At 44.8% G+C, this 24,520-nt stretch overlaps 1 protein-coding gene across 1 annotated transcript in view; it reads left to right on the top strand.

The window, feature by feature from the left end:
- CLRN2 (clarin 2) overlaps positions 1 to 20,410 on the top strand; it is a 122,557-nt gene extending 102,147 nt beyond the window's left edge. The window contains exon 3 of the mRNA XM_069234745.1: positions 19,723 to 20,410. Coding sequence (XP_069090846.1) covers positions 19,723 to 19,988 — 266 coding nt within the window. The 3' untranslated portion in view covers positions 19,989 to 20,410. The remainder of the gene's footprint in view (positions 1 to 19,722) is intronic.
- The last annotated feature ends 4,110 nt before the right edge of the window (positions 20,411 to 24,520 follow it).

Below are 24,520 nucleotides of genomic sequence, written 5' to 3'. Positions count from 1 at the left end.
GAAAAAAAGAGAGAGAGAGATGGTGCGACACAACATATGTCTGAATCCAGTGTCAGCACATTAAATCAGTTTAATACAAAGTCTTTCAAATGGGAAGACTTCATTGGACACGACCTGAGGTGATATTTCTCAGTCCCTTGCTGCCTGGGAGTTTCAACTCCGGTTCCACACCTTTCTTGTAGCCGGCGGACCTCATGATCAGACTGTAAATTCAAACTGTCCTTCCTTGCTCTCTTGCTGGACTTGGATGGGGTTACTAGGACTGGATGTTCATCATTCTCTTGAGAGGGTATCAGCAGAGAGGAGGAAACATGGCTCATTGGACATCTGTCCAAAGAGTAATCCTCATCAGGTGGTAATACCCCCCGATGGTGTGTAGATGATTGATCGGCCAGACTGCAGCTTTATCCATTTCGTCCTTTAAAGCTGAGGGTTCTTCCACATGGAGAACTGTTCCATTCATAGCTTGAATCATGCAGAGAGCACTTGGGCTGATCTTGGCATGTGGTGTGAGCCGGTCTTCCCTCAGGAAAGTATAGAGATCACATTTCATGTTCTGTTCGTTTGCCAGAGCAATTCTGAGGATCTTGTTTAAAGTCCACATGAATCTCTTGGGCTCTCCATTGGCTTGGGGCCAACATGGCGTGATTCGTCTGTGACAGATTCCACTGGACTGTAGGTACTCAGTCACAGTACTTGGGAGTTGTTAAAATGTTTGGAGGTGAAGCAGTTTTAAGAGGAGAGGCTTTGTGCCTGGAAATGGCAGCTTTAAGTCTGAGCAAATCACAAAAGTTGGAGGAGGGAACATTGTATTTGTGTTTGATGTCAGAAAACGATAGAGATTTTAGCTTACAGCCAAGATCACCAACTACAGAAATTCCTTTTGATCTCCACAAATCTCTTATGAGGCTGCTGTCACATTTAGTATCTTTATTAAACCAGATTGAAGTTTGAAGTGAGTGTTTTATTTTTATCTCTGAAAGACAATGATCAAGCTGTAGTAAGACATGTCTAGTATGTTTAAGAATCATGTTGTCGAAGATGAGATGGCGTTTGGAGATGGTTAGAAGAGACATTAATGAGAGATTATCTGCTAGCAGGCGTTCAGCGGTGATCCATGGTGGTGCAAAATCAGGGGTGTTGTCGAGCCATTTCGACCCTTGGGTAGCCAGAAAAGCAAGTTGGTATTTTCTAAATACTGCAAGGTTGGCCTCGCTTAGATGTTTGGATAAGCGGACTCTCTTTAGAGAAAAACAAGGTATTTTTGAATTCCAAATAAATTTACTAAGGAGGCAGTCTGTGTTATGGAAGAATTCATCCGAACACAGAATGGGAGACATTTTTAAGGGGTGGATACCAGACTTATGTGGTAGGTAAGGAGACTGGGGAGGCAGAGGGAGAGTAGCTGCACCCAATGGTGTCAGTCATAACTTTGATACTCTTCACTTATACTGTGTTTCCTTTTATAGATGGCCGTGGCACCTGACACACCAACCCTATACATATGTTGTTTCAGGCTCCCTGGGATGGAGGATACGGCGGTTGGGGTCATGCTTTATAACAATCTGGACCATCTACGTACATACTTTAAATTTCCCAAGTGTAGCCCAGTAACACAAGTAATCTGACCACTGTAGCATATAAGGATGTAGTTGTTGTGTGGGGAGGGTTATCTGTTGCCTTTCACTTATGTATGGTATGAAAATGTTGAAAATTATAAATCAAATAATAAAAAATAAAAAAAATCGGAGTGATAACCATTTTAATGGATTTTTATGGAAATTTACCCCAGCATGTCAGGAATTTAGGGGGCCATCCGTCAAAATATTTTGAACTTTTTGGAGAACTAGGGACTCATTGTAGCGAATGGATTCAGCGAGGTTGTCATTACATTTGAGACCTAGATATTAAAGAAAATTGGGTTGCCACACCAAGCCTGAAGAGCCCAGGACCTCTTTGATGCACATAATGTTGAGTGGATGAACTTCAGATTTATCCTTGTTAAAGGTATAACCTGAAACCCAGGACTATTCACCGATCTTGAACATAATTTCAGGGATAGCGATGTCTGCATGTTCTGTTATTATTAGGATGTCATCCGCATAGGCAGGCATTTAAAAAGATTTGATGTTGATGCTTTGGCCAATTAAATTATTGTGATAACTAATGGATAGTAGGAACAGTTTTATAGCTAAGAGGAAAAGGGATGGGGATAGGGGACATCCCTGTCTTGTTCCCTGTTTAAGTGTAAATGTGTCTGATAATACACCATTGTATCTGGTTCTAGCACAAGGGTTTGAGTATAAGGCCATTACAATTTTTATAAAGGACTCGTCTAGAATAAAGGTGGACATTGTAGCTTTCAGAAAGGACCATACCACTTTGTCAAATGCTTTTTCAGCATTGAGTGCTATGGCTACAACTAGTGAACTTTTGAATTTAGAGATTTGTACGCTACGACCCAACAGCCTAATATTATCATTGGAGAGCCTGGCTTTAAGAAAGCCAGCTTGGTAAGGGCTTATCAGCAATGGTAGCTTCGTTTCGATATGTTTAGGTAGAATTTTGGCATAGAGTTTACAATCTAGGTTAATGAGCGATATCAGTCTATATTTTTTTGGGGTAAGTATGGTCTTTGCCTTCCTTAGGGATTAGGGTTATAATTGCTTCAGCGGAGGTGCCTCCAAAATGACCGGACTCAGCATAGTTATGAAAAAGATCCAGTAGAGGTCCTCGCAAATTCATCTTTAAATGATTTATAGAAATGTGCAATAAGGCCATCTTGTCCAGGTGCTTTTCCTACCTTAAGGGATTTGATTGCTAAGTGCAGCTCTGAATCGATAATTGGCTGATTGAGTGTAAACTGGTGTTAATCATCTAATTTGGGGAGGCTGAGTGTGTTAAGATAAGTTAAACTGTCTGAAGAGCTGATAGAGGTATTCTCATCATATAGTGTCTGGTAGAAGTCTAGAAAGACATTGGATATTTTTAGGAGGATCTAAGTGAAGATGACCTTCCTTACTTCTGATACGTGTCATTTGTGAGTTGTTTTGTCTGTGTTTTAAGTAGTGGGCTAGAGTCTTGCCAGCAGTGTTGCCAGCACAAAAATGTAGTAAATTAAATTTAAGTACCCATTGGCCAGCCCTGCTGCTCAGGAGTTTATTGAATTCATATTTTTTCTGCTTTAAGGTGTCTACATGGAGAGTGCCCTTTTCGGAGTAATGTCTAAATTCTAGCTGTTTAATCTCAGCTTTTCCATCTGCTGATTTGTTAATATGGGTGCTAATACCTATTGTTACCCCTCTAATAGTGGCCTTAAAAGCATCCCAGCCTATCTGTGGTGAGCAGTCGTCAGGGGGATTTTTGTGGAAAATGTTTTAATGGCCTGTCGAATCTTTTCCAAATGGGTTGTATCTTGTAATATGTCCAGTTTAAGTCTTCAAGATTTATCAATTGGGTTAGTTGTGGCCCAGACTAATGAAGCCAAAATTGATAAATGGTCTGAGATCAGTCTGGGTTTGATGGAGGAGTCAAAGATCATTATCATCAGGTTACTAGAAACCAATATATGGTCAGTTCTAGAGAATGATTGGTGATTGGGGAGTAGAAAGTATAATCTCTAGTGCTGGGATGTTGAATCCGCCATGTGTCTGTAAGGGAGTACCTAGAACAGATTTTAAGTTAAGGAGTAGTTTATGAGATGAGGGTGGTCTGAATGTGGCTCTTGAACTGCTGTCTACAGTGGGATACAGAGGAAGTCGAGAGTCATTGGGAAGTTCTGCAATCAGTTCATCAATATGTTTCCAAAAGCTTATATCGTTAGCATTGGGCGCACAGTTGATCAGCTAATAAAATTCTTTACCTGATTTTGACAATTTATTGAGTATCCACCTCATGCTTTGCTCAAAAAGGATGTCTAAAACCATAATTTTGGCTTGTTTAGTAATGATTGTAAGGACTCTGTTCTTCTTCTTGTGTGCAGGTGAACCTAAAACTTCTGCAAACCATGGGACATTAAAGGAGGCAATATCCGAAATAGCAAGTTTAATTTCTTGTAAAAGTAGTATATCTCATTTGTATTTGTATGTATACTCAATAATCGTCCTCCTCTTAACAGGATGGTTCATCCCTTTGTGTTTAGTCATACAAGTTGCAGAGAATCACATTTTGACTTCGGTGATGTAGCAACGTATCGAGCAAATGAAAATAGATAGGGTCAGCCTGCTATGATGTGTGAGGAAGCTGCACATGCTATAAAAAAAACAAAATAAGTAGACCTAGCAACGGAGACCCACTGATATAAACAGTGAGGAGAGTAATGCAAGTCAAGACCACCCTGGGCATGATATAGAACATAAAGTAATCAGAAGAGAAAAAAGAGGTAGAGTAAAGAAAAAATAGAGTGAAACAAACAATTAAAGCCCACCATCTCCGTAACCTACCCCACTCACCTTAGCCCACCCCAACCCAACCTGAAAAAGGAATAACATCACACCCAAAGAGAGTGACCAAGCATCTTCTGGGTGCCAAGACGTAAGTTTGTAGTCAAGTGAATGAGCCCCAACATACTAGCAATGATGCAAAAATAATGAGCCTTTTCTCATTTGGACTGTAGGCTTGGAGTACTAATGTGAGGTGGTGATCAGGTGACCCTCCCAGGTGATGTATTTGTTCTTACGTATAAAGTCCAGTGTTAGCTCTATATGCTGATAACGCAAGGGTTTGCAGATTTTTGGTCTGGGGTTCTAGTTGTGATGACTTGATCATTTTGTTGTGTAGGGATACAGTGTGCTCTTTCAAGTTCAAAGTGATTATCAACAGAGATGTTAGTGTTGCAAGGAATACAGTTTTGCAAAAAGGCAATGCATGAACCATATTGTTTCTCACTATTTTCAGGAAAGCCAAAAAAGTCTGATGTTGCCTCTCCTATTTCTGTCTTCAAGTTCAGCAATAGCTCTTTGCATTGATATTAAGGTTTCATGTAGGGAGCTGAGATCTTTATTTGTCGAGAAAGACTTGTCTTCGAGGTCACTAATGCGTTGTTCAGGTGCAGACAGCTTGTCAGTCATTTGCTTGATATCAGATCTCATACCAGCCACATCCTGTTGTGTGATATCCATGCTGACTTCTGTTGTTTGTGTACCTTGGAGGGCATCTGAGAGTTCTTTAAGGGTGGTGCCCATTGTGTCCTTCATCTCATTTTTGCTTTTGATGGGAGATTCAGGTGTAGGAGGTTCTGATTCTGTCCTTTTTATAGCATTTTTAGAGTCTTTCTCAGCCATCTTGATATTTTTAATCACTTTGGCCTTTGCAGTCATTGTGGAAATAAGAGTGGAAGTATATTTGCTCAGTTAGGTATTGTCACTCCTGCGATATAGGTCTAACAATTTTGATAGTTCTGATAATCTGCAATTTATGTGATACACAGTTACATAACAGGCACTGCACAGTTTCTCAATAAGCTCCTTGTTTGCTGTATGATACTTGGTTACGGCAGAGGGTTCCTATTGGCAAGGTATAAGGCGTCACGAGGATTCACTCACTGCCCTTTATGTATAAGAAGGTGGGTGGCAAGCACTATCAGGTGATTTGTTTAACATCTTCTTCTTTAACATCTTGTTAAATCCGATCTTGTCCAGTCTCATTCGGGATGTTACAGATCGGTATATGGTGGTGAGTATGGTTAAACTAACAGCAGTACATACTGCCACATTATGTGAATGGCAGGTTGGCTGCAGCCAACCCACCACTTCTCCACTCATTCCACCATGGCGGTATCAGCTGCCGTGCCGGAGATGTCAATCTCCAGCACGGCGGCCGGCACAGTACCGCAGACGGCATTATGAGCCTGCCTACCACCATAGTTTTCATGGCGTTAGCAATGCCACGAAAACCATGGCGGAAGACCCTACCGGTGACAGGGAATTCCTTCCCTGCCACCGGTAGGTGGCTCCCTCACCCCCCTCCCCAACACTCACTAGATACCACCCACCCCCTCCATCCAAGGTACCCAATACAAACACTAACCCTCAACCGCCCAACATTCAAATACACCCCCACCCACGATCCAAACACACACACCACCCCAGATCCAAACACCCCGATCCAAACACCCCCACCCCCTCCGATCCTCTCACTCATCCCCATACATGCACACACCCGAAGACAAGCACCACGCATACACCCAATTGCTCACACTGGCATACACGCATTCATACACGCATACATATAGACATGCTCGCACACATTCTTACACACAATCACACTGACATGCAGACACGCACTCACTTCACCATTCTTACACGCATTCACTCACACACATACAACCACGCAAATAACATACCACACAGATGCATTCACACACTCATGCACACACTCAGACACACACACACACAATACCCCCCACCATCCAAACCCCCCTCCCCTGTCGGAAGCCCAACTTAACTTGTGCAAGGAGGTCTTCCGGTTGGAAAAGGGAAGGGGCACTGCTACCGCCAGCAGCGTCCCACCAGCAGAACACCGCCAGGCAGTATTACTTGTCATAATACGGCTAGCGGCGTTCTACTGGCGTGGTGTGGCGGTGCTAGTGGTAGAAGCGCCACCTTACCACCATCCGCTACCATGAACACTGCCGGTTCTCCGCCCTTCTTGTGGCGGAAGTCCGGCAGTGCTCATAATATGGGCGATGGATGGCAACCGCGGTAGCGATATTTTGGCAGACGTCACTGCGGCTGTAGGTGTTTTTTACCGCCAAAGTCATAATAACCACGGTAATGTATTGATTTCCAACAGTCCAGCCCAGATGTCTAATTACAATGCTATCTGGGCTCCAGTGGTCAGTAACAGTGTTTCTAAACACAGTTCACTGGAGACTAGGTACAGTCCCAACTTGATTCTTCAGTTATGTTTCCAGGAGATGGAGCTTCTAGCTCTGGGTCAGGCTGGAACCAAGAATGCATCCCTTAAGGAATCCAAACCTCACAAGTTCGGATCTCTAAAAAAGGCAAAGTGAGGATTTTTGATTGGCAGGGGCTCACATAAGAACTGTGGAATTTATTAGGCCCATCAGTTCACGTTAAAATTAGGGAACTGGGATTAAGGGTAAGGTTCCAACCCCACTTTGAAAATGATTTCCCTGGAACTGTAAGGGCTACACCAAGGTTTGAAATGGCTCTGGATTAGGAAGTACGTGTGTGTCTCTCTTGAGCTGGAAATTCAGTAATAACATTTTCCACAAACTCAGCTCTGTTATAGGGTCACGAGGGGCTGATGCAGGCTCCCTACTTTCAAATTTCTAAAGTTCTCGCTGTGGTAAATGTGTTTATGTTGTTGGTTCAGGCCAGTCGGTCTGCATGGCTCTCATTGCTCCTGGGTGGATCACTTTCTCAAGATGATCCCCAGGCTTCAGTTCACTGGGTCTAACTCTTTGTGCTCTTCGTCAGGAGCATAATATTGTCCACATACATCTTCCTCTTTTTTCAGGACAAGGCATAATATCAGGACTTCTTCAAATACTGAGCTTGTTCCTAATCTGAAGAGAAAACTGTGACACAGAGAGAGAGTTCTAGTCCTGGCAAATGTCCTTTGGTGCAGCAAAGCTGCTTCTTGAAGCCTAAATGAAGTATGCACTGTGGAGTGAAGGGCTTGTGTTTTTCCTATTTTAAGGGAACTGGCAGGAAGTCAGGGCAAACCAAAATCCTTTGAATTATGAAATCTTGGCCAAATTGCATCTTTTTAGGCTTTCATGCTTGGCTTTTGCAAGATAGGGAAGAGGGAAACACCACATGTTTTATTTGTGGATTCCAGGAAAAGGCTGGCCAGACACTCAATGCTAGGTTTTTCGGTTGGTGAGCGATTCCAAAAAGAAGGGGAACTAAGGGATTTATTGGGCAGATGTCTTGAACATTGCAGGGACGTTTTGAATATACTCCGGTCAATGCAAACATTCATGCAGTCACTGAGGTGAGACTCTTGAGCCAGCAGTATCCTGGTTGCCTGCCTATACATATGAAGAAGTAAAACTGATAGGAATCACTATTTAGTGTGTAACTTACCATGTCCTTAAAACGCATTTCAAAACACGTCTGTCAGTCCCACAACACATTTGTCATATTACACACCCAGCACATTGTACATGCAGTAGGGGATGCAAGGGGCCCAGTGGTGGACCAAGTGGGTTTAATAAAGAATGGATTGTAGTCAGTCAGGGGTACAGGTGAAAGGCCTAAATCCCTGAATCTAGAACCAGATGCCACCATCTGTCAGTCTCCACACGGCTTTGTTTGAATAGGCTGTAGCAACCATTAACTATGGGTGTACTCCCAGGTGACCAACTCAGGAGATTCACAAAACATGGGGCTCATCCAGTGGACCCACAGATTGTTGGGTTCACTGATGTAAATGAATAGTCCAAATTACAAAAAGTTATACAGAGACAGAATGACACATCTTTTCATTTAAGGACATTTGTCCCTACAGATGTTACTGAGCTCTTCTGAGGGAACCAGTCCAGCCCGCCCAGGTGAATACCCTGTCCTTCAAACCAATAACACAAATTTAATTGAGCTGTTCTAATTTCAGAATATTCTCGCTATAGAAGGATATATGTATTGTAAAAGATGGATTTACATACAATGAATCAAAATAGAACACAGTTTGATTTCTCATGTTTCCCCTGCAAATTTGCCACTGAGTTGTCCGTCCTGGAGCTACTTTGGGCACCCTTGCAGTATGGGGTCAAAAAGTGCAAAGCTATTAAAATAGGAACTAGAGAGTTGCATATACGTCAGTATTGATGTCACAGAAAATTAAATTTCCTTTCTGGAACAAAACAAGGACATGATCATTAATGTACTAAGATGGAATTTGGAAATGTAAATTAAGTTACAGCTTTTAAGACTAGGTATGTTTACAGTGAGCAAAATAATTCTCCCAATAGTTCTCTCTAAAGGCATCCACATCTCTGCAAACCTACCCTATTATATTGATTAAAGATGTTTCAGTACACTTGTTATATTGATTAAAGATGTTTCAGTACACTTTTGGGCGTGGCTTGGAACCCATGTAGAGTGGGCACGACACCTGCAAACTCCTGCCTTTTTGCTGAGAATCGCCTTTAAACCTGACACCTGGTGCACCAGGCTACTGGGAAATAGCATACTGGAAGGCCGAGAGCCAGTGGAGAGGCTGCTGGCTGATCCGCAGCAGTGAGGGAAGCAGCAGGCAGTCAGAGACCTGGTGAGGAGGTACTCATGTTGGTGGCCTCAAGATGACAGCCACGCAAAACTAGCGGCATGGTAACTTCTGCCTTGCGCGGTGACCGAGCTGATGACTGGCCCCCCGGCAGTCCCAGTTCGCCACCCGGACTCCTAAGGACCTAATAATGGGTGTTGGTCATTGGTGGGAGTGGCCCTACCAGCACCTGTAAGAGGGACCTGGTCTGCACCCGAGAGATGCCCTAAAGATAAGGAGAGGAGGACGCGCACACTCCTGTGGGCACATGGTGGGTAGTAGATGGTGCAGCAAGACACAGTAGAGCACAGGTGAGCCCCTGGTTGCTGCCTCCTAAATATGATAGAAACACGGGAGCTCTCACTGGTGCCCCGCATTAACCCCCAGAATCATGAAGGCAACTAGGTGTAGCAGAGCAGCTCTAGGACTGCGGAGTGGAGATTAAGAACTAGCCCCACTACACAGGCGTATGAAGTTGCCACCTCTTGCGTTATCAGTCACACATGCCCGCCAGATGTAAAACGATGGATCACAGCAAGTGTTTGGGCCCAACTGCACAGTTACAAGAAGTGCGAGGCAGAGTGGAAGGTTGCCTGGGGCCACTCCAACCAAACTGGGGCATAGCTCCTTCTGCCCTTTTCAGGATGGCATCCCACACATGTCCCAATCGCAGGACTTACTGGCAACTGAGTCCCATGGACAGCCAGGTGGATGTGGCCCAATGGGAGTGCAGTAAACAGGTGACGCTGAAACTACAAGACAGCAGGGGATGCAGGAAATACCCTATTGCAGAGACCTGGAGGGAGCTCTTGGAGACATTTGGACATCCAGGCCCAGCACCATGACCTGGCTGAACCCCCGGGAGGAGGGGTATTGATAGTGTGAGGCCCCTATTGACAGTGATCTACACATTGAGAATACAATGCTGTTGGACCTGGCCCTTTTTGCAGGGTCATCCCCAAAAAATTTTCCTTCCTCGGTCTATTTTTTCTGACCTCTTGTTGGCTCTAGGACTCTGGGCACTTTATCACTGCTGATCAGTGCTAAAGTGCAGGTGCTTTCCTTTCTAAACTTGGTATGATTGGCTTACACTTAATTAGCACATTTAACTTACCTGTACTGTGGTATCCTTATACCCAGGGCCTGTAAATTAAATGCTACTAGTGGGCTTGCAGCTTTTCTTGCGCCACCCACAGAAGTAGCCTTTCAAACCTGTCTCAGGCTGGCTAGCGCAGGGCCTGCATGCGCATTTTACTGCCACAGGGACCTGGCATCTAAATGTGTTTGCCAGGCCTGGAACTCCCCTTTTAAAAGTCACCCCTAAGGTAGGCCTAGCTAGCTCTATTGGCAGGTTGATATGTATGTCAGAGGCAGGACATGTGCCAGGTTGTGTGGCCTGTCCTGGTAGTGACAAACAGCCTATTTGGTTTCTCACTGCTGTGAGTGCTGCCTTGCTCATAGAATTGCATTAGAAATGCCCTGTCTTATGTCTAGGGGGTATTGTCTGATCTGGGGGGGCGTGTTTGGTATGGTTGTAACGGTAGTGAGAAATGCTGCTTACTGCTGTAGGTGGATTTTTTATTTCCATTATATAATTGCCACGTCTAGAAAGTGAGCATTTCTCTGTGCTTATGACTGGTGTTGTGCAGCTTGTCTCCAATCCACGTCTGGGGCAGAGTGACAGCTGTGCTTTGTGCATACTTTTCAGATAGCCTGTACACAGGGAGGGTGGAGGTGTCACAGAGGTGCATCTGCATATTGAATGGTCTTCCTTGGCTGAGAGAAGGAGAGGCGGGGCACACCTGTATTTGTAAAGGCTGTGCCCTGGCCGTACACAAAGGGCTCGGGTACCCTCAACTGATGTCTGGAGCCTGGGCTGGAAGAGATAGGGGACACTTCTAGAACCAGTTGGAACTTGTTGGAACCTCTTCTCCCCCTCTTTATAAAAGCTGTGCAAAACTGAGTTTAAGTACAGGTGGTTTTCCCGATGTGAGAAAAACAATAATGGACTATTGACTTGGACACAGGATGCTGCTGGAGGGACTCACCAGGAACCGCCTTGGACTGCTGCTGTTGGGCTGACCTGTGACCTGCTGGTCACTAGGAGGAACTGCCACTGCCTGCAACCCTTTGTGCTGGCCGGTTTGCTTGGGCCATGCCACCCTGTGCTCCCTCTCACTGTCTCCAGGGGCTAGGTGGTGTGCCCCCTGTTCCCCTGCAGCTTTTCACTGTGCTGATGGGGTGCATGAAGAGTGCTCCGTTGTGCTTGTCCAGAACACTGTTGATTTGTTTCCACCCAGCGCAGGAAGATTGCTGTGTTTGTGCTGCAAAGTGCTTTAATTTGTGGGACTAAAGCGCTTGCTGAACGCTTTATCTTTTGTGGGGAAAGGAACCGCATAACAAGCGATCGCTATTGCTGCCTAAGGTGAAAAGCCATTGCCGCAACACGGGTGGGTCGTAAGTAATGTGCGTGGATGAAGCACGCTGTATTTAGTGCCCCCGGGGCACGGGAAAGTCTGGAGCGAATGCGCTCCATGTGGTGCCCCCGGGTGAGATGCACTGAGAGGAGCACCCCTGGGGGCACAGGCAGGCACCACCTTTGGTGCATTGACTGCTGCGGTCCAGGAGGGCTAGAGAAGGAGCCTTGTGCACCCCATCGGATGCGGGTGCATCGTCCTGCAGGAGAAAGGCTAGCGGAAGGGAGGGGAGCCTCCTCGGAGCCCCCCATTTCCACCGGGCCCCCCTCGCTATCTTGTGGATCGCGGGTGGGGTAGCAACCTCGACAGAGGTCCCATGTTCCCACTGGGCCCCTTCATTGTCCGGGAGATTCACGGGTGGGCAGGAAACCTCGCCTGCCGTCCTCTGTTCCCGCTGGACCCCCCTCATTGTTTTGTGGCTTGCAGGCGGGATGGTGACCATGCCGGAGGGCCCACGTTCCTGCTGGGCCCCCACCCGGTGCTGGTGACATATAAGCAGGCCGGGTGACCCTCGACCGAGGGTCCCGGTCCTGCCAATGTTAACCCTGTTTTCGCTTCAGGAGCAGAAACTTGAGCGCAGATGCTCTGAGATTGGGACACGGACATCCCCGTTTCACCTGCATTGTTTCTTATTGTGGCGCCTAGTGCGGATGGCAGATCGCACTGACCAGTCCTAGTGAGAATATTGTAAAATGATATGTGCATTTCTGATGATGTGTCTTTGGTGTTATGTGCATTCATGATTGGCAATGATGATCATATGTTTAGTAAGACATGCACATTCCTTTAGTAATGTTTACCTTGCTACTGCTTGTGTTGCAGGATAACCAGTAACCTATATATTTTATGTGACTACTGCTGGCTTTTGCAAAGTAATAGTACTGTGTAAAGTTCTGACAACTGCTTGGGCAGCAGCGTATTACTGACACGTGGTGTTTGGTCTAATGAGGTTGTGTACAATACAGTTTTTTTATATATAACTTGATGCTGTGTTTCCTTTCTGGTGGGGATAGTGCATCACGTGTGTTGTGTGTGTTGTGCAATTGCTTTACACATTGCCTCTGGGATAGGCCTGACTGCTCATGCCAAGCTACCAAGGGGGTGAGCAGGGGTTATCTTGGGTGTGTAACTCCCTCGCCCTGACTAGAGTGGGTGGATTCTGCTTGGCTTAGGTGCATACCCTAACCAGAAACCCCATTTCTAACAGATGCCATTTTACTGCATGATCGTGTTGGTGCGTAGTGTTTTTTGGTTTGGTGAACAGTTCAATTGTTATTGTCATAAACTATAATATGGTCTATGGCAACTGTCAATCCTGTGATGTGCTGAAATATGCTTTGTTCATAACACCTGAGGCAGTTGATATCCTGTATTAGAAACTGTACTAGCAGATAATGTCTTGCTTGTAAATGTGCATATCAATAAAGGCAATAAGCAGATAATAAAGCTGCTTAAGTTCACTTGAGGATTGCTTAGAAGATTTACTTGGGAAGCCAAACTGCAGGGATTCAATACAATATATCAGTGAGACACCTTCAGCAAAGGAGGACCCATTGAAGTGTATGGCCCTCTGGAATTATGTAGGCCTTAGGATACAAAAAGGCAATGAAGGTGCACGTACAATGCAACCTAAGGCAACCCAAAGTCCACTCATGATCAGCTTCCACCATCCTTCTTAGTTAGTCCAAACTGAAGGTTCATTTGATTGAAAATATCCCATTAACGATGATCTGGGTCTACAGAAGTTACAACATTTACTTTATCATTGATATGGTTTAATTTTACATTGCTTGATAGACTGTGGCTTAGAAAAATGGATTTTAGTGGACTCCTTGATTTATATGAAGAGCTTGCCAGTATAATGCTGTCCACACCAATGCAATTAGCTGGTGCTAGGAGGCAGATAAAATGTAGGTACATCTGTGTGTGGGATTCAGTGGACATTGCTATAGACAGAAGGAGACTGCAATGGAATAAAGAATCTGTCTCACTATTAAGGGATGTGAAACTGTGTACATTCCTTGATCATCTGGTGGCAATCACAAACTTGTCCAGCTTTACAATATGTGTAGTAGGTAAGTGTTTAACTCCTATCAAGGTCAGTAGGTTTGACTAATCTAACAATGGTGCACTATATATATATCAATGTCATAAGGATGCCTGAGGAGCCCTACTGCTAAGTACATGGAGGGACCCTCCTAATACTCAGACTGACTTTCAGGGAGAAGATTACAGGTAGTTGAGTCCCCCCAGCCCCAAACCTCCTGGAATCTTGTGGGCCCCAGTGCACCATGGGGGATTTGGGGTCCTAAGCTTTGTGCATGATACATATAGGCACTTACTGTTGAAATGCCCTTCAGTGTTAGAATTTTGGATAAATATTTGTAAAAAGGTACTGAATTCATGTAAGGAAATTTGACATATTCCGTAGGACAAAGTGTAGTTGGGTTTTTCAAGACAATGACCCATTTTGAAAGGTTCTGCAAGCTTCATGCTTACCAAAAGAAGGATAGTAATAATTTGCATGCATGCACAACATGTCTTTTAGGGCCTCAGTACGAGGCTGGTGGCTCGTGGTGGCAGTCCGACTGCCACATTAAGACTCTGGCGTCAGACCGCCAGGGTTCTGCCAGCACTGCCAGAATCCCTGATCTTGGCGGCCTGGAAGCGGCAGAGATGCAGCGCTCGCTGTGGATTACAACCTTGTTCTCCGCCAGCCTTTTCATGGTAGTAACACCGCCATGAAAAGGCTGGCAGAGAACTGGTGCAGGGAGCCACAGGGGGGTCCCTGCACTGCCCATGCATTTGTCACCCAGTACCATTGCAATGCTTTTCAGACAGTGAACATCGCAAGGGTGCTGGTGCACCCTGCGGGCTACAACTTTGCCACCAGCTCTATTACAAGCAAGAGCCAATGCTGTATTCTGTTCCCGCTAGGCTGGCCTAGTGGGAAACTCTTAATAGCTCCTGCGGGGTGGTCGCCACGAAGGCGGCGGCCACCCTGTCAGGAGATTAGCAGACAGACTTTCCTGTCCACCAAACTCTTAATTAGGCCCTTAGGGCCAGATGTAGGTAACAAACAATTTGCGAGTCGGAAATTGCGAGTCGTTGCGACTCGCAATTTCCGACTCGCAAAATGGTATCCAAGAAGAAAAGGCGACTTCATTTTGCGACTCGCAAATGAAGTCGCACCGCAGATTGTGAGTCCGCTGTTAGCGAGGTCGCTTTTTGCGACCGCGCTAAAAAACGAACACGCAAATTGCGAGTGGGTGTCGCAAATTGCAACTGTGACGCAAATTGAATGCAGGTGCAGCAGAACACTCTGGAAAACACTTCCTGGCTCTTGATGATGACATCACAGCCAGGAAGTTTACTAATACACCTGGGAGGAGGGAGGACCACACCCATTTTAAACTGCTGAACAGCCAACAGGAAGAACAGCAGCTACAATGGCAGAAACACCCAGGAAGAGAAAGCTGAAATTTGCAGAGAAAGAACTGGAGGTGCTGACGGAGGAATGCTGCCAGCACCATGAACAACTATTTGGGAGAACAGCCCTCAGTGTGCCAGAGCAGGAAAGAAGGTGGATTTGGAGTGAAATCTAGGACAAAGTCAACTCAATGGGTGTGAGCCACAGAAGTATTGAGGAACTAAAGAGAAGGTGGTATGACCTGCGCTCCCGGACCAAGGAGAGGGTGGCAGAGCGGCTCCGGGAGATGAGGGGCACTGGAGGGGGACCATCAACCATACCACCACCCACACCCTTGGAGGAAAGAGTGGAGGAGACCCTGGAGCCAGAGGCAGTGTCCAGGATAGGAGAGCTGGACACGTCAGCGCCAGGACCATCTACCAGTGAGTACCATGAGACATGCATGTACACCCATATCTGCCATACCCACACCCACCTAGTACACAGCAGCATGCACAACCAAAATAGCTCCATTTCAGAGTAGCAGCCACCTGCATGGTGCATTATGGGCAATGTAGTCAAGTAGGCAGTTGATAGGCAACAGTTTATTAGGAAGCAGATAACAGATGGTAGATACTGATAGTGTGTTCCCTATGTCCCACAGGTCTCCCACACGACACCACCTCCAGCCACAGCGTCCAGGGGCCACAGGTCAGCCACCAGCCAGCACAGGACCCAGGACCAGCCACCACAGGGACCTGCACCACCCAACCACAGTCCCCTCCTGATGCATCAGTGGCCATACTGGAGAGTGAGCCAACACCCGGTCCCAGCCACAGTGCCAGTGTACAGGACACGGAACCTCCACTGCGTCGCAGGCGACGTCTCAATGTCCCTCCAGTGCCACAGGGTGATTTAGGGGACGCCTCCATGTCCGCCGCCGAGGCTGCACTCCTACATGGTCAGCGCCTGCAGACAAGGGAGATAAGAATTATTTCAGGGGCCATGCGGCGCATGGAACGCAACCAGACCACAGGGCTGCAACAGGTCCACACTGAGCTGCAACATCTCAACAGCACTGTTGGTGACCTTGCGCTCTTAATAAGACAACTGGTGTCAGAACTTGTCACCGAGAGAGAGGGTGCAAGGCGCCGTGACCGGCAGCTCATCCACCGCCTGGACCGCATGGCTGCCTCCATCATCCGGCTAGCTGTTAACACCACTGGGCTGTCACGGCGCACAGTCAGCCTCCAGGTGGACATGGGCCACTTTGCCAGCGATGTGGCACGTGGGCTGGGACGTATTAGCCACGCAGTCGATCTGATGGAGGAACGACAGGTGGCTAGGGGCGCTGCAGACACGCCGCAGGACAGTGAGGAGGGCTCCACCATTAGCAGTGTCTCAGTCACAGACACCAGGGTGTTGCGCAGTGGTAGCGCACGGCAGGGCACTGCAGACGCACCAGGAACCAGCCATGCTGGGCGAGCACGGCGTAGGGTGTGAGCTACGCACTGTCATAGACTGGAGGCACATGAGGTTAATGTGTCCTCATAGCAGGTGGACTTTTACAGCCCCTGATCTGTAGTTTGTGTAAATAGTTTATTGGTGCACATCATTAAAGTTCTTGTTTGTTCCAGTTCACACCTGGGCTCTTTGCGTGTGACATTCGTGTGTGTGGTGACAGTTAGCACGTACCTTCCAAAGTATTGGTTTGCAATGTGGTCCCGTCTCTGTCTGCCTTGATTTGCAATGCTTCTATCCCCATGATGGCAATGTGGTAGCTCTTGCTCGTCATCCTCCGAATCTGGGTCTTCTGGGGTGAGAGGTAGCCCACGTCTGGGGGCAATGTTGTGCAGTATAGCGCATGCACCAATGATCTTGAATGCTGTTATTGGGGCATACTGGAGGGCACCTCCACTTCTGTGGAGGCATCTGAATCTTGCCTTCAACAGTCCAAAGGTCCTCTCTATAATATTTCGGGTCCTCCTATGTGCACTGTTGTATCGCCTCTCTGTCTCATTGCTGGGTGTTAAGTACGGGGTAAGTATCCATGGTCGTAGTGCATATGCACTGTCACCTGTTTGGCACAAAATGTACAATGTTAGCTGGGCATAGATGGGTTTCACATTGACCTGTGTGTATGTCTGCAAGGTGTATTCAGCAATACCTAGGAGGTATCCGTCTCCAAACTCCCCACGTTCTAGGCGTTGGTGTATCCCACTGTGCCTGAAAATGTAGGAGTCATGTGTACTCCCTGGACATTTGGCAACCATGTCAGTGATAACATAATGGGCATCACATACCACCTGGATGTTCAGTGAGTGGGTACACTTCCGGTTGCGGAACAGATATTCCAGATTTGCAGGAGGGGAAATTTGTATATGTGTCCCGTCGACACACCCTATTACATGGGGGAAGTTGGCAATCCTGTGGAATTCCAACTTGGTGTTGTTGATTTCTGCCTCATTCCTGGGTAGGTATATGTATCTGGACATGTGTGTGAGTATGGCATCTAGGAATGCTCTGAAGAACCGTGGGAGTGCACTTTGGGATACCCCACCTGCACAGTGAGCATAGCACTTGCACATGTGTGGGGATGGCGCTGCCACGCACAGTCTGGCGTTGAAGCTGCGGATTGAGTAGATCTATTAAATCTAGTATTGCTGCACTGCTAAGTCTGTATTTATCATATATCTCCTCCTCAGTCTGTTGGAAAAGTGTCTGTCTGGTTCTGTATATCTTCTCCTGTCTCTGGCTCCTCCTCTTCATCTGCTGTGCGGCGTGGGCTCTCCTCCTCCTTGCTATCACATATATCTCCATCATCTTGAGTAACCCAGGTGCCTTGTGGGTCCCCTTTTATACTTTGGTTATGGTTACCACCTGCTCTGAGTTAGTGGTAAATTGGAAGTGCAAAATGGGGTTTTTGCGACTAGTCGCAATTTGCGAGTGGCTATTGCATATGGTTTGCGACTCGCAAATAGCGACTTCCCATTTGCGGGTCGCAAAATGGGGTCGCTATTTTTGCGAGTCGGTAATGGCTCGCGTCGCATTTTGCGATTCGGAAATTGGATTTTTGCATCCCATTTCCGATTTTGGGGGGTCGCAAATTGCGATTCGGGCCATTTGCGACTTGCAAAAGTTTGCTACATCTGGCCCTTAGTGTGTTACAGTCCCTGGTGTATTTAATTGTGTACACTCGTATTGAAAGTAAAATGCCAGCATTTATTCAGAGGACTCTCCTTTTGCTCAAAATAGGCATTTGACAGTGCTTTTTATGCCTGATTTTAGCAAAGACCTTTTGATTTTACATAAATTATAGGTATGATATACTTAGATAAATGGTCTTACGGCCCCCTGCTCCTCCATGTGTCTGTTTTTGTGCCATTTTACATTTTGTTTCTGCCACTACAGCACAGCATGGGGCAATTGGTGAGCTCACTTCAGCCACTGGCTAGATTTACTTTGAGTGAATGCATTTAGCCCTTTCACAAGGAGCACATCCGGCCCTTTAGTGCCAGTGTTTTTGTTTTTACTTTATTATTACATTAGCATTGCATTTGTTTGTAGATCCTGATGTGATAGCAGGACACTTTCATTCAGGTAAGAGCACAGGGCACATTCCAGCTACATCAGTTTCTGTCTCCTGCTAAAGTTATTGTAAATACATTAGGTTATCTGACTGCTGAGTTTTCACATCATGCCAGCAGCTCACATGAACTCTGAATATGTGTTCTTGAGAGTGTTCTATCTCTGCAGCCCTAGCTTTTTCTGTCAATCATTCCTTCTTTGTGCTTTTCTTTGTTGCCTTCCTCTTTCTTCCTTCCTTCCCTTTCTTTTTCCTTACTTCTTTCTCTCTTTCATTCCTTCGTTTCTTCTTTCTTGCTTTCTTCTTCTCTTCTTTCTTTCTCTCTTCCTCTCTTAATTTCTTTTTTCTTTCTTTCTATTTCTTTCCTTCCCTCTTTCTTTAATACGATTTCTCTCTTTTTTCTTCTTTCATTTTTTTCTTTCCTTCCTTCCTTCTCTTCTTTCTTTCTTTCTGTGGTTTCCATCTTTCTCTCCCTTCTTTCATTCTTATTTTTTCTTACTTTTGTCATGCCTTGTTCCCTTCCTTCTTTCTTTTCTCCTCTTTCCTTTTTCCTTTCTTTCTTGCTTCCCTTTGTTTTCTTCTTTCTGCCCTTATTTCTTTCAGTTTTTTCCTTTTTTCCTTCTTTTTCCTTTTTTTCTTTTCTTCACTTCATTCTTTTTTCCTTTCCTTCCGTCATTCTTTCTTTCCTTTCACCAACATCGGCACGTTATTTCATAACTAGCAATTGGGCGGTATTTATCGCGAAAAATTCTGACTTGAGTTGGATTTTAACAGTTGCAAACAATATCCTACTAATTATAGCACCACTCGTAATGAGAGCCTACATCTCTTGATAGAGACTTTACACCTTCAGGTTGAATACTCATCTCATTGATAAAAGTATGAAAATACACCTTTTTCAACGTTCAAACTTTGTAGATTGTGTCTGTCTTGATGTTATAGTTGAGTTTTTTTTTCTAAAATATGTCCATATTTAAGGATTTTTCAAGTAATTATTTGTCCTGTGTGCTGTTTTGCAGGCGTCTTCATAGTTCTGGCAGTTACAAGCTTCATAGCTGCTGCTCAACTTCATCGACTGACCGAGAGGATAGCCAACTTTCGGGAAAACGTCTTCAAATTTGTGGTTTTGGAAGAACAATATCAGAGCTCTCTTTGGCTCTGTGTGGCGAGCGCAGTAACACATGGCGTGAACTTGCTGCTAATTGCAGCAACAAGAATCCACCTCCCTAAATTTAAGACCAAAACAGAGGAGGCCAACGTCACTCCGGAAGACATCATGTACTAACCACTTGTTCCGTAGAACTGACTGTCGTCATGGTGACGAAGGCGGAAACAACAGTTATGGATGTCATACTCGGTCAGCACGAGGAGGACCAAGCAATCTCCTCTCTTTTGCACAGAGAAATAAATGTACCGTATTAAAAAGCGTGGTTTGTAAATGAAAAACAGTCATGCTCCGTTTTTATTTAAAAAGGGTATATCTGTTTGCATTTCAAATATGAAATTTGGATTATTGCAAAGATGGAACGGTGTTTACTGCTCGTTGCAAACAAAAAGGACTGCATTGGGTAAAGCCCTTTTTTGAAAATTAAGACTTACACCACAGGCAGTCAAAGACTGTACATGGAACACAAAATAGGTTTAAATAAAAATATTACAGAGAAGACAACTTGGATGTCTCAGGCCTCAGTAGAAGGTGAGCAGTCAGAAGAGCGTTTGATGGAATGTGAATAAAACACATCAGCGCGTGCACTGCCGCATGCATGAAGCCTGTATCCCGGAAGGATTGATGTACACAATAAACGAACTCTGTGCTTGTTTTTGTTGTTATGTTCTTTCACATGTTCCATCAAAGAACCCTCCTTCATTGTTAGGACACCCGCGAGGATCCTGACGATGAAAAGATATCGGCAACGTTGAACTGGCTTCTTTTATGTTTCACAAGACTCAAAAATCGCCATCCAGTAAGTTAAGAAAGTGCCTTTCAGTGCCACTTACGGCTAAGCCCTCAAAAGGTAGCGTCAAACCATAAATAAATCATGACTATTGTGAGCGCGTCTGACCTTAATAAGTAAACTTACAAGTGGACACGGATAGGTCGATGAACCTTTTGACTCGCAATTAAGATGTTCTTACCATAACTCTAGTACAATCAAATTGATAATCAATACACAATATCAATAATCAACAACAATCAATAACAGTAATAAATCAATAGTCAATAACTGTCACGCACCATGACCTTTCAGTCGTGAATAACCACACCCTTTAGTAAAAGTTAGAATATTTATTTCCCTGTATTAACAATGCTAAGGTCATGTAGATTAATCTCAAAATCAAATGAAACACATAAAGAAACAATACTGGCTGTCCAAACCGGTGGAAGAAACGTAAGCTAATCAAAGCTTGCACTATGACACATTCTAAGGTTATGGTGCAAATTAATAACAAAGTCAACTGTGTCGAAGAGATAACATACATTTGAGTTCAGCAGAGAAATTCATCAAGCATTATTCCGTATTAGCAGATTTTCATTAGTGAGGATCCTTAACTAACATCAGATTAGCATCAGCATGTTGGGGTTCATGCAAAACAATTTAGTAACACAAATTTGGAAAAACATCTAACTATGGCTCTATCAAAACAGTGCGGTTGGTACCTAGAAAGAAAAAGCAAATAGATATAATAATCAACAGTCTAATTCATAATACCTATCCTCAAATGTGAATCAGCAAGCAGAGTCAGTCTTTGTCCTCAGGACATCAGTCGATCAGCAAGGCATCAGGATTCAGCATCAAAGTTCAGAAAACGCAAAGTCTTTAAGTATTAAAGTTAAGCACGTCTCTTGTCAAGACGCAAAATGGGCAAGAATGAGCTATGGCAAAATGCTTAAGGCAAAAATACAAAATGCAGAATGCTGGGTTCTTCTCAATACAGTCTCATTAAATCAAAACCAGTAAAACTATTTCCCAAATTCCTATTGGCCATTTAATCACATGCTCACACTTTGTCCAATAAAACTAAAACTCCAAATCTATGAATTCTACTATTACTCCGTTCACATATCGTTGATTGGTTGTCTTGCAATGTCCTCATCATCCGGCTTGTCAGGTAACAATATTGTTGAAGCTTCTACTCCAGTCATTGTCTCCATTGTTCTCCTACTGAGAAAGTCAGTCTCACACACATTACACACAAAATGTTACATTAGCAAGAACAGCATCTTCTAGCAATCGGTTCTCATGAGAAAAGCTCTCAGCTACGAGCACACTTAAACAATGCAAATGGAAAATCACAGTTTAACTCTCAGCCATTTATTAAACGTTAAAAAATACAGCTTTAACAGAAGGCCAGGCAACTAGGCCAAGACCTTTGCTAGGTTAAGGCCTACAATCAATAAAGCTAATACATAATGTATAACCCTTAATATGACATATTACTACACTAGTCAAACATATATTCAACATTTCACAGTATTAGAATATTAATAAGTACACTTTGTGAACATTAGCGGCCACTCATCGTAATCACATTTTCAAATGCGTGCATTATTTTTCTACGTTATTATTTTCTACACAAACCTATTATTCAGAATACATGAACACTCATTAATAATTTTTATTAGAATACCTGCTCTAGCCCTAAACATGAATAGAAGGTGACAGTAATACAGAGTTAGCATTTCTCATGGGGATCACTTTAAGGTCATCATTTACTATGCTTTAAAAGCTAATACTGATTCATTTATTATGAAAATTGTAATCTAGCATGCACCATTTTTGCCATTTTTCCCAAATTCTCCTTGTAGAGTTCAGGCTCGCTCACTGGCAGCACACACTCAATATGCACCATATGGGGCTGGTCTGACAAAAATTGCCAGGGCTGCTTTGGGTTCCCAGTCAGGTCCTGCACAGCAGCCTGTTGGGAAGCCAGGTGACGTTGTGGGCATTGCGCAATTTCACCACGGTCCCCTAGGCTGTCAGAGAAGCTGTGTCCTTTACATGGCCCCTACCCCAGTGGGGCTTCAGGTGTATCCCCTGAATATTGAAACAATAATATCGACTGGGCAAAATATTGAGGACAGAATATTGAAAATAATATATCAACAGCTATGTCTAGAGTTTCTCTATTTAACTCCACATATATGTAAATACACAGTACATATATCTTCAAGGTACGTAGATGTGGAGTTAGGAATAGTAAGTGTATACTTCTTCAAAGTACGTAAACGTGGAGCTAGGCATAGTAAATCTATGCTTCCCTAGCTGCACTTACCTTTTGCTCATTTGTTTTCGATATTCTGTCCTTGATATTCCTGTACTACAATAATGTTACAATCAATATTAAGTAGTACAGTTGGTTCTTCACATTCAGGCAGCTATGGGCGGAGGAAGGGGATAGTATGCAGAGTGGTGCTGTGGCTCATGGTCGTTCTCACCTTGTCCTCCATAGGGCCAGAGACAGTGGGGCATATTTAGGGACCCCTAGCACCATTCTAACAACACAGTAGAGTCATTTTTGTTTTTACGCTAACGTGGTGTTGGAAGGCAAAAAATGCCCCACCATATTTACAAAGTGGTGCAATGCACTTAATGCGCCACTTTGTAATCCTTTGTGCTACATTATACCTGCCCCAGGCATAATGTAGGCAAAGGGGGCGATCCCCAGTCAGGGGGGCGAAAAAATGGCAAAAGGAAATTTAAGAGATTTCTTTGCGTCATTTTTTTCAGCACTTTTAGCGCCTGCTCAGAGCAGGCGTTGAAAGCAGGCACACCATTGATTACAATGGGCCTCAATGAGCTTTGCAGGATTAGCATCATCATTTTTTACGTTAATCCTGCAAAGCTCTGGAATAGCTTCAACACTTTGGCATTAGTCCCCAACTACCGCCATGGTTCTCCGTATTTTAAATACGACACACACATGGTGGCGTTAGGGGGACCCTAAGGGGTGCAAGAAAAGTGGTGCTGCTCTGTGTGCAGAGCCTCTTTTCGTAAACATGCCCCAGTGTCTTTCAGCTGACCCCTGTAGCAAAGTTCTTTTTTGACAGGGTCAGCCCCCACTTTTTGCCAGGTTTCTGGTGCAATTTCGACTGAAAGTGCACTGGGTCCCTGCTAAACAGGTCCCTAGTGCCAGATCTCTTTCCCCAAAACTGCACAGTTGTTTTTGCCAATTGGCAAACCTTTAGCTGATATTGTAAGTCCCTAGTAAATGATACCCTTGGGGTACTATAGAAGGCCCCTGAGGGTTGCAGCACAAATTGCCCTACCCTCAGGTACCATCTTACTAACTGCACACCATGCCGCTTTCTCAGGCTACATGTCTTGGTGCAGAACTAAAATGAAAACTCAACATGGCACACAACCTGTGTTCCCTGTCCCCTTTACACTGCATGCAATATATAGTAAGTCACCCCTCTAGCAGGCCTTACAGCCCTAAAGGCAGGGTGCATTATGTTACATGTGAGGGCATACATGCATGAGAAGATATGCCCCTGCTATGTATTTGTCTATTATCAGACATAGTAAATCAACAGAGAATCCATTTTAAGTATATGTGCTGGACACTGGTCATTACGAGTTCCCCAACTACATGATGGCTTCACCTAAAATAGGGATGTTTAGTATCAAATATCTTGTACTATTAAACCCTCACTGAATCCAGTGATAGATTTATTGATACATGCACTCAGATGGCACCTTAGAAGTGTCCCCTGAAAACCTACCAACTCCTAACGTCGGCACTGACTGGTCAAAACCAGTGCAGCCACCCTGAGGTGAGAGCCAGTGCTCTTGAGGGTTCAGAACAAAGGTATGC

The sequence above is a fragment of the Pleurodeles waltl genome, chromosome 1_2 (assembly GCF_031143425.1).
Source record: "Pleurodeles waltl isolate 20211129_DDA chromosome 1_2, aPleWal1.hap1.20221129, whole genome shotgun sequence".
Taxonomy (NCBI): Eukaryota; Metazoa; Chordata; class Amphibia; order Caudata; family Salamandridae; genus Pleurodeles; species Pleurodeles waltl.
The sequence above is the reverse complement of the archived record's forward strand: the minus strand, read 5'-3'. Positions and strand labels throughout refer to the sequence as shown.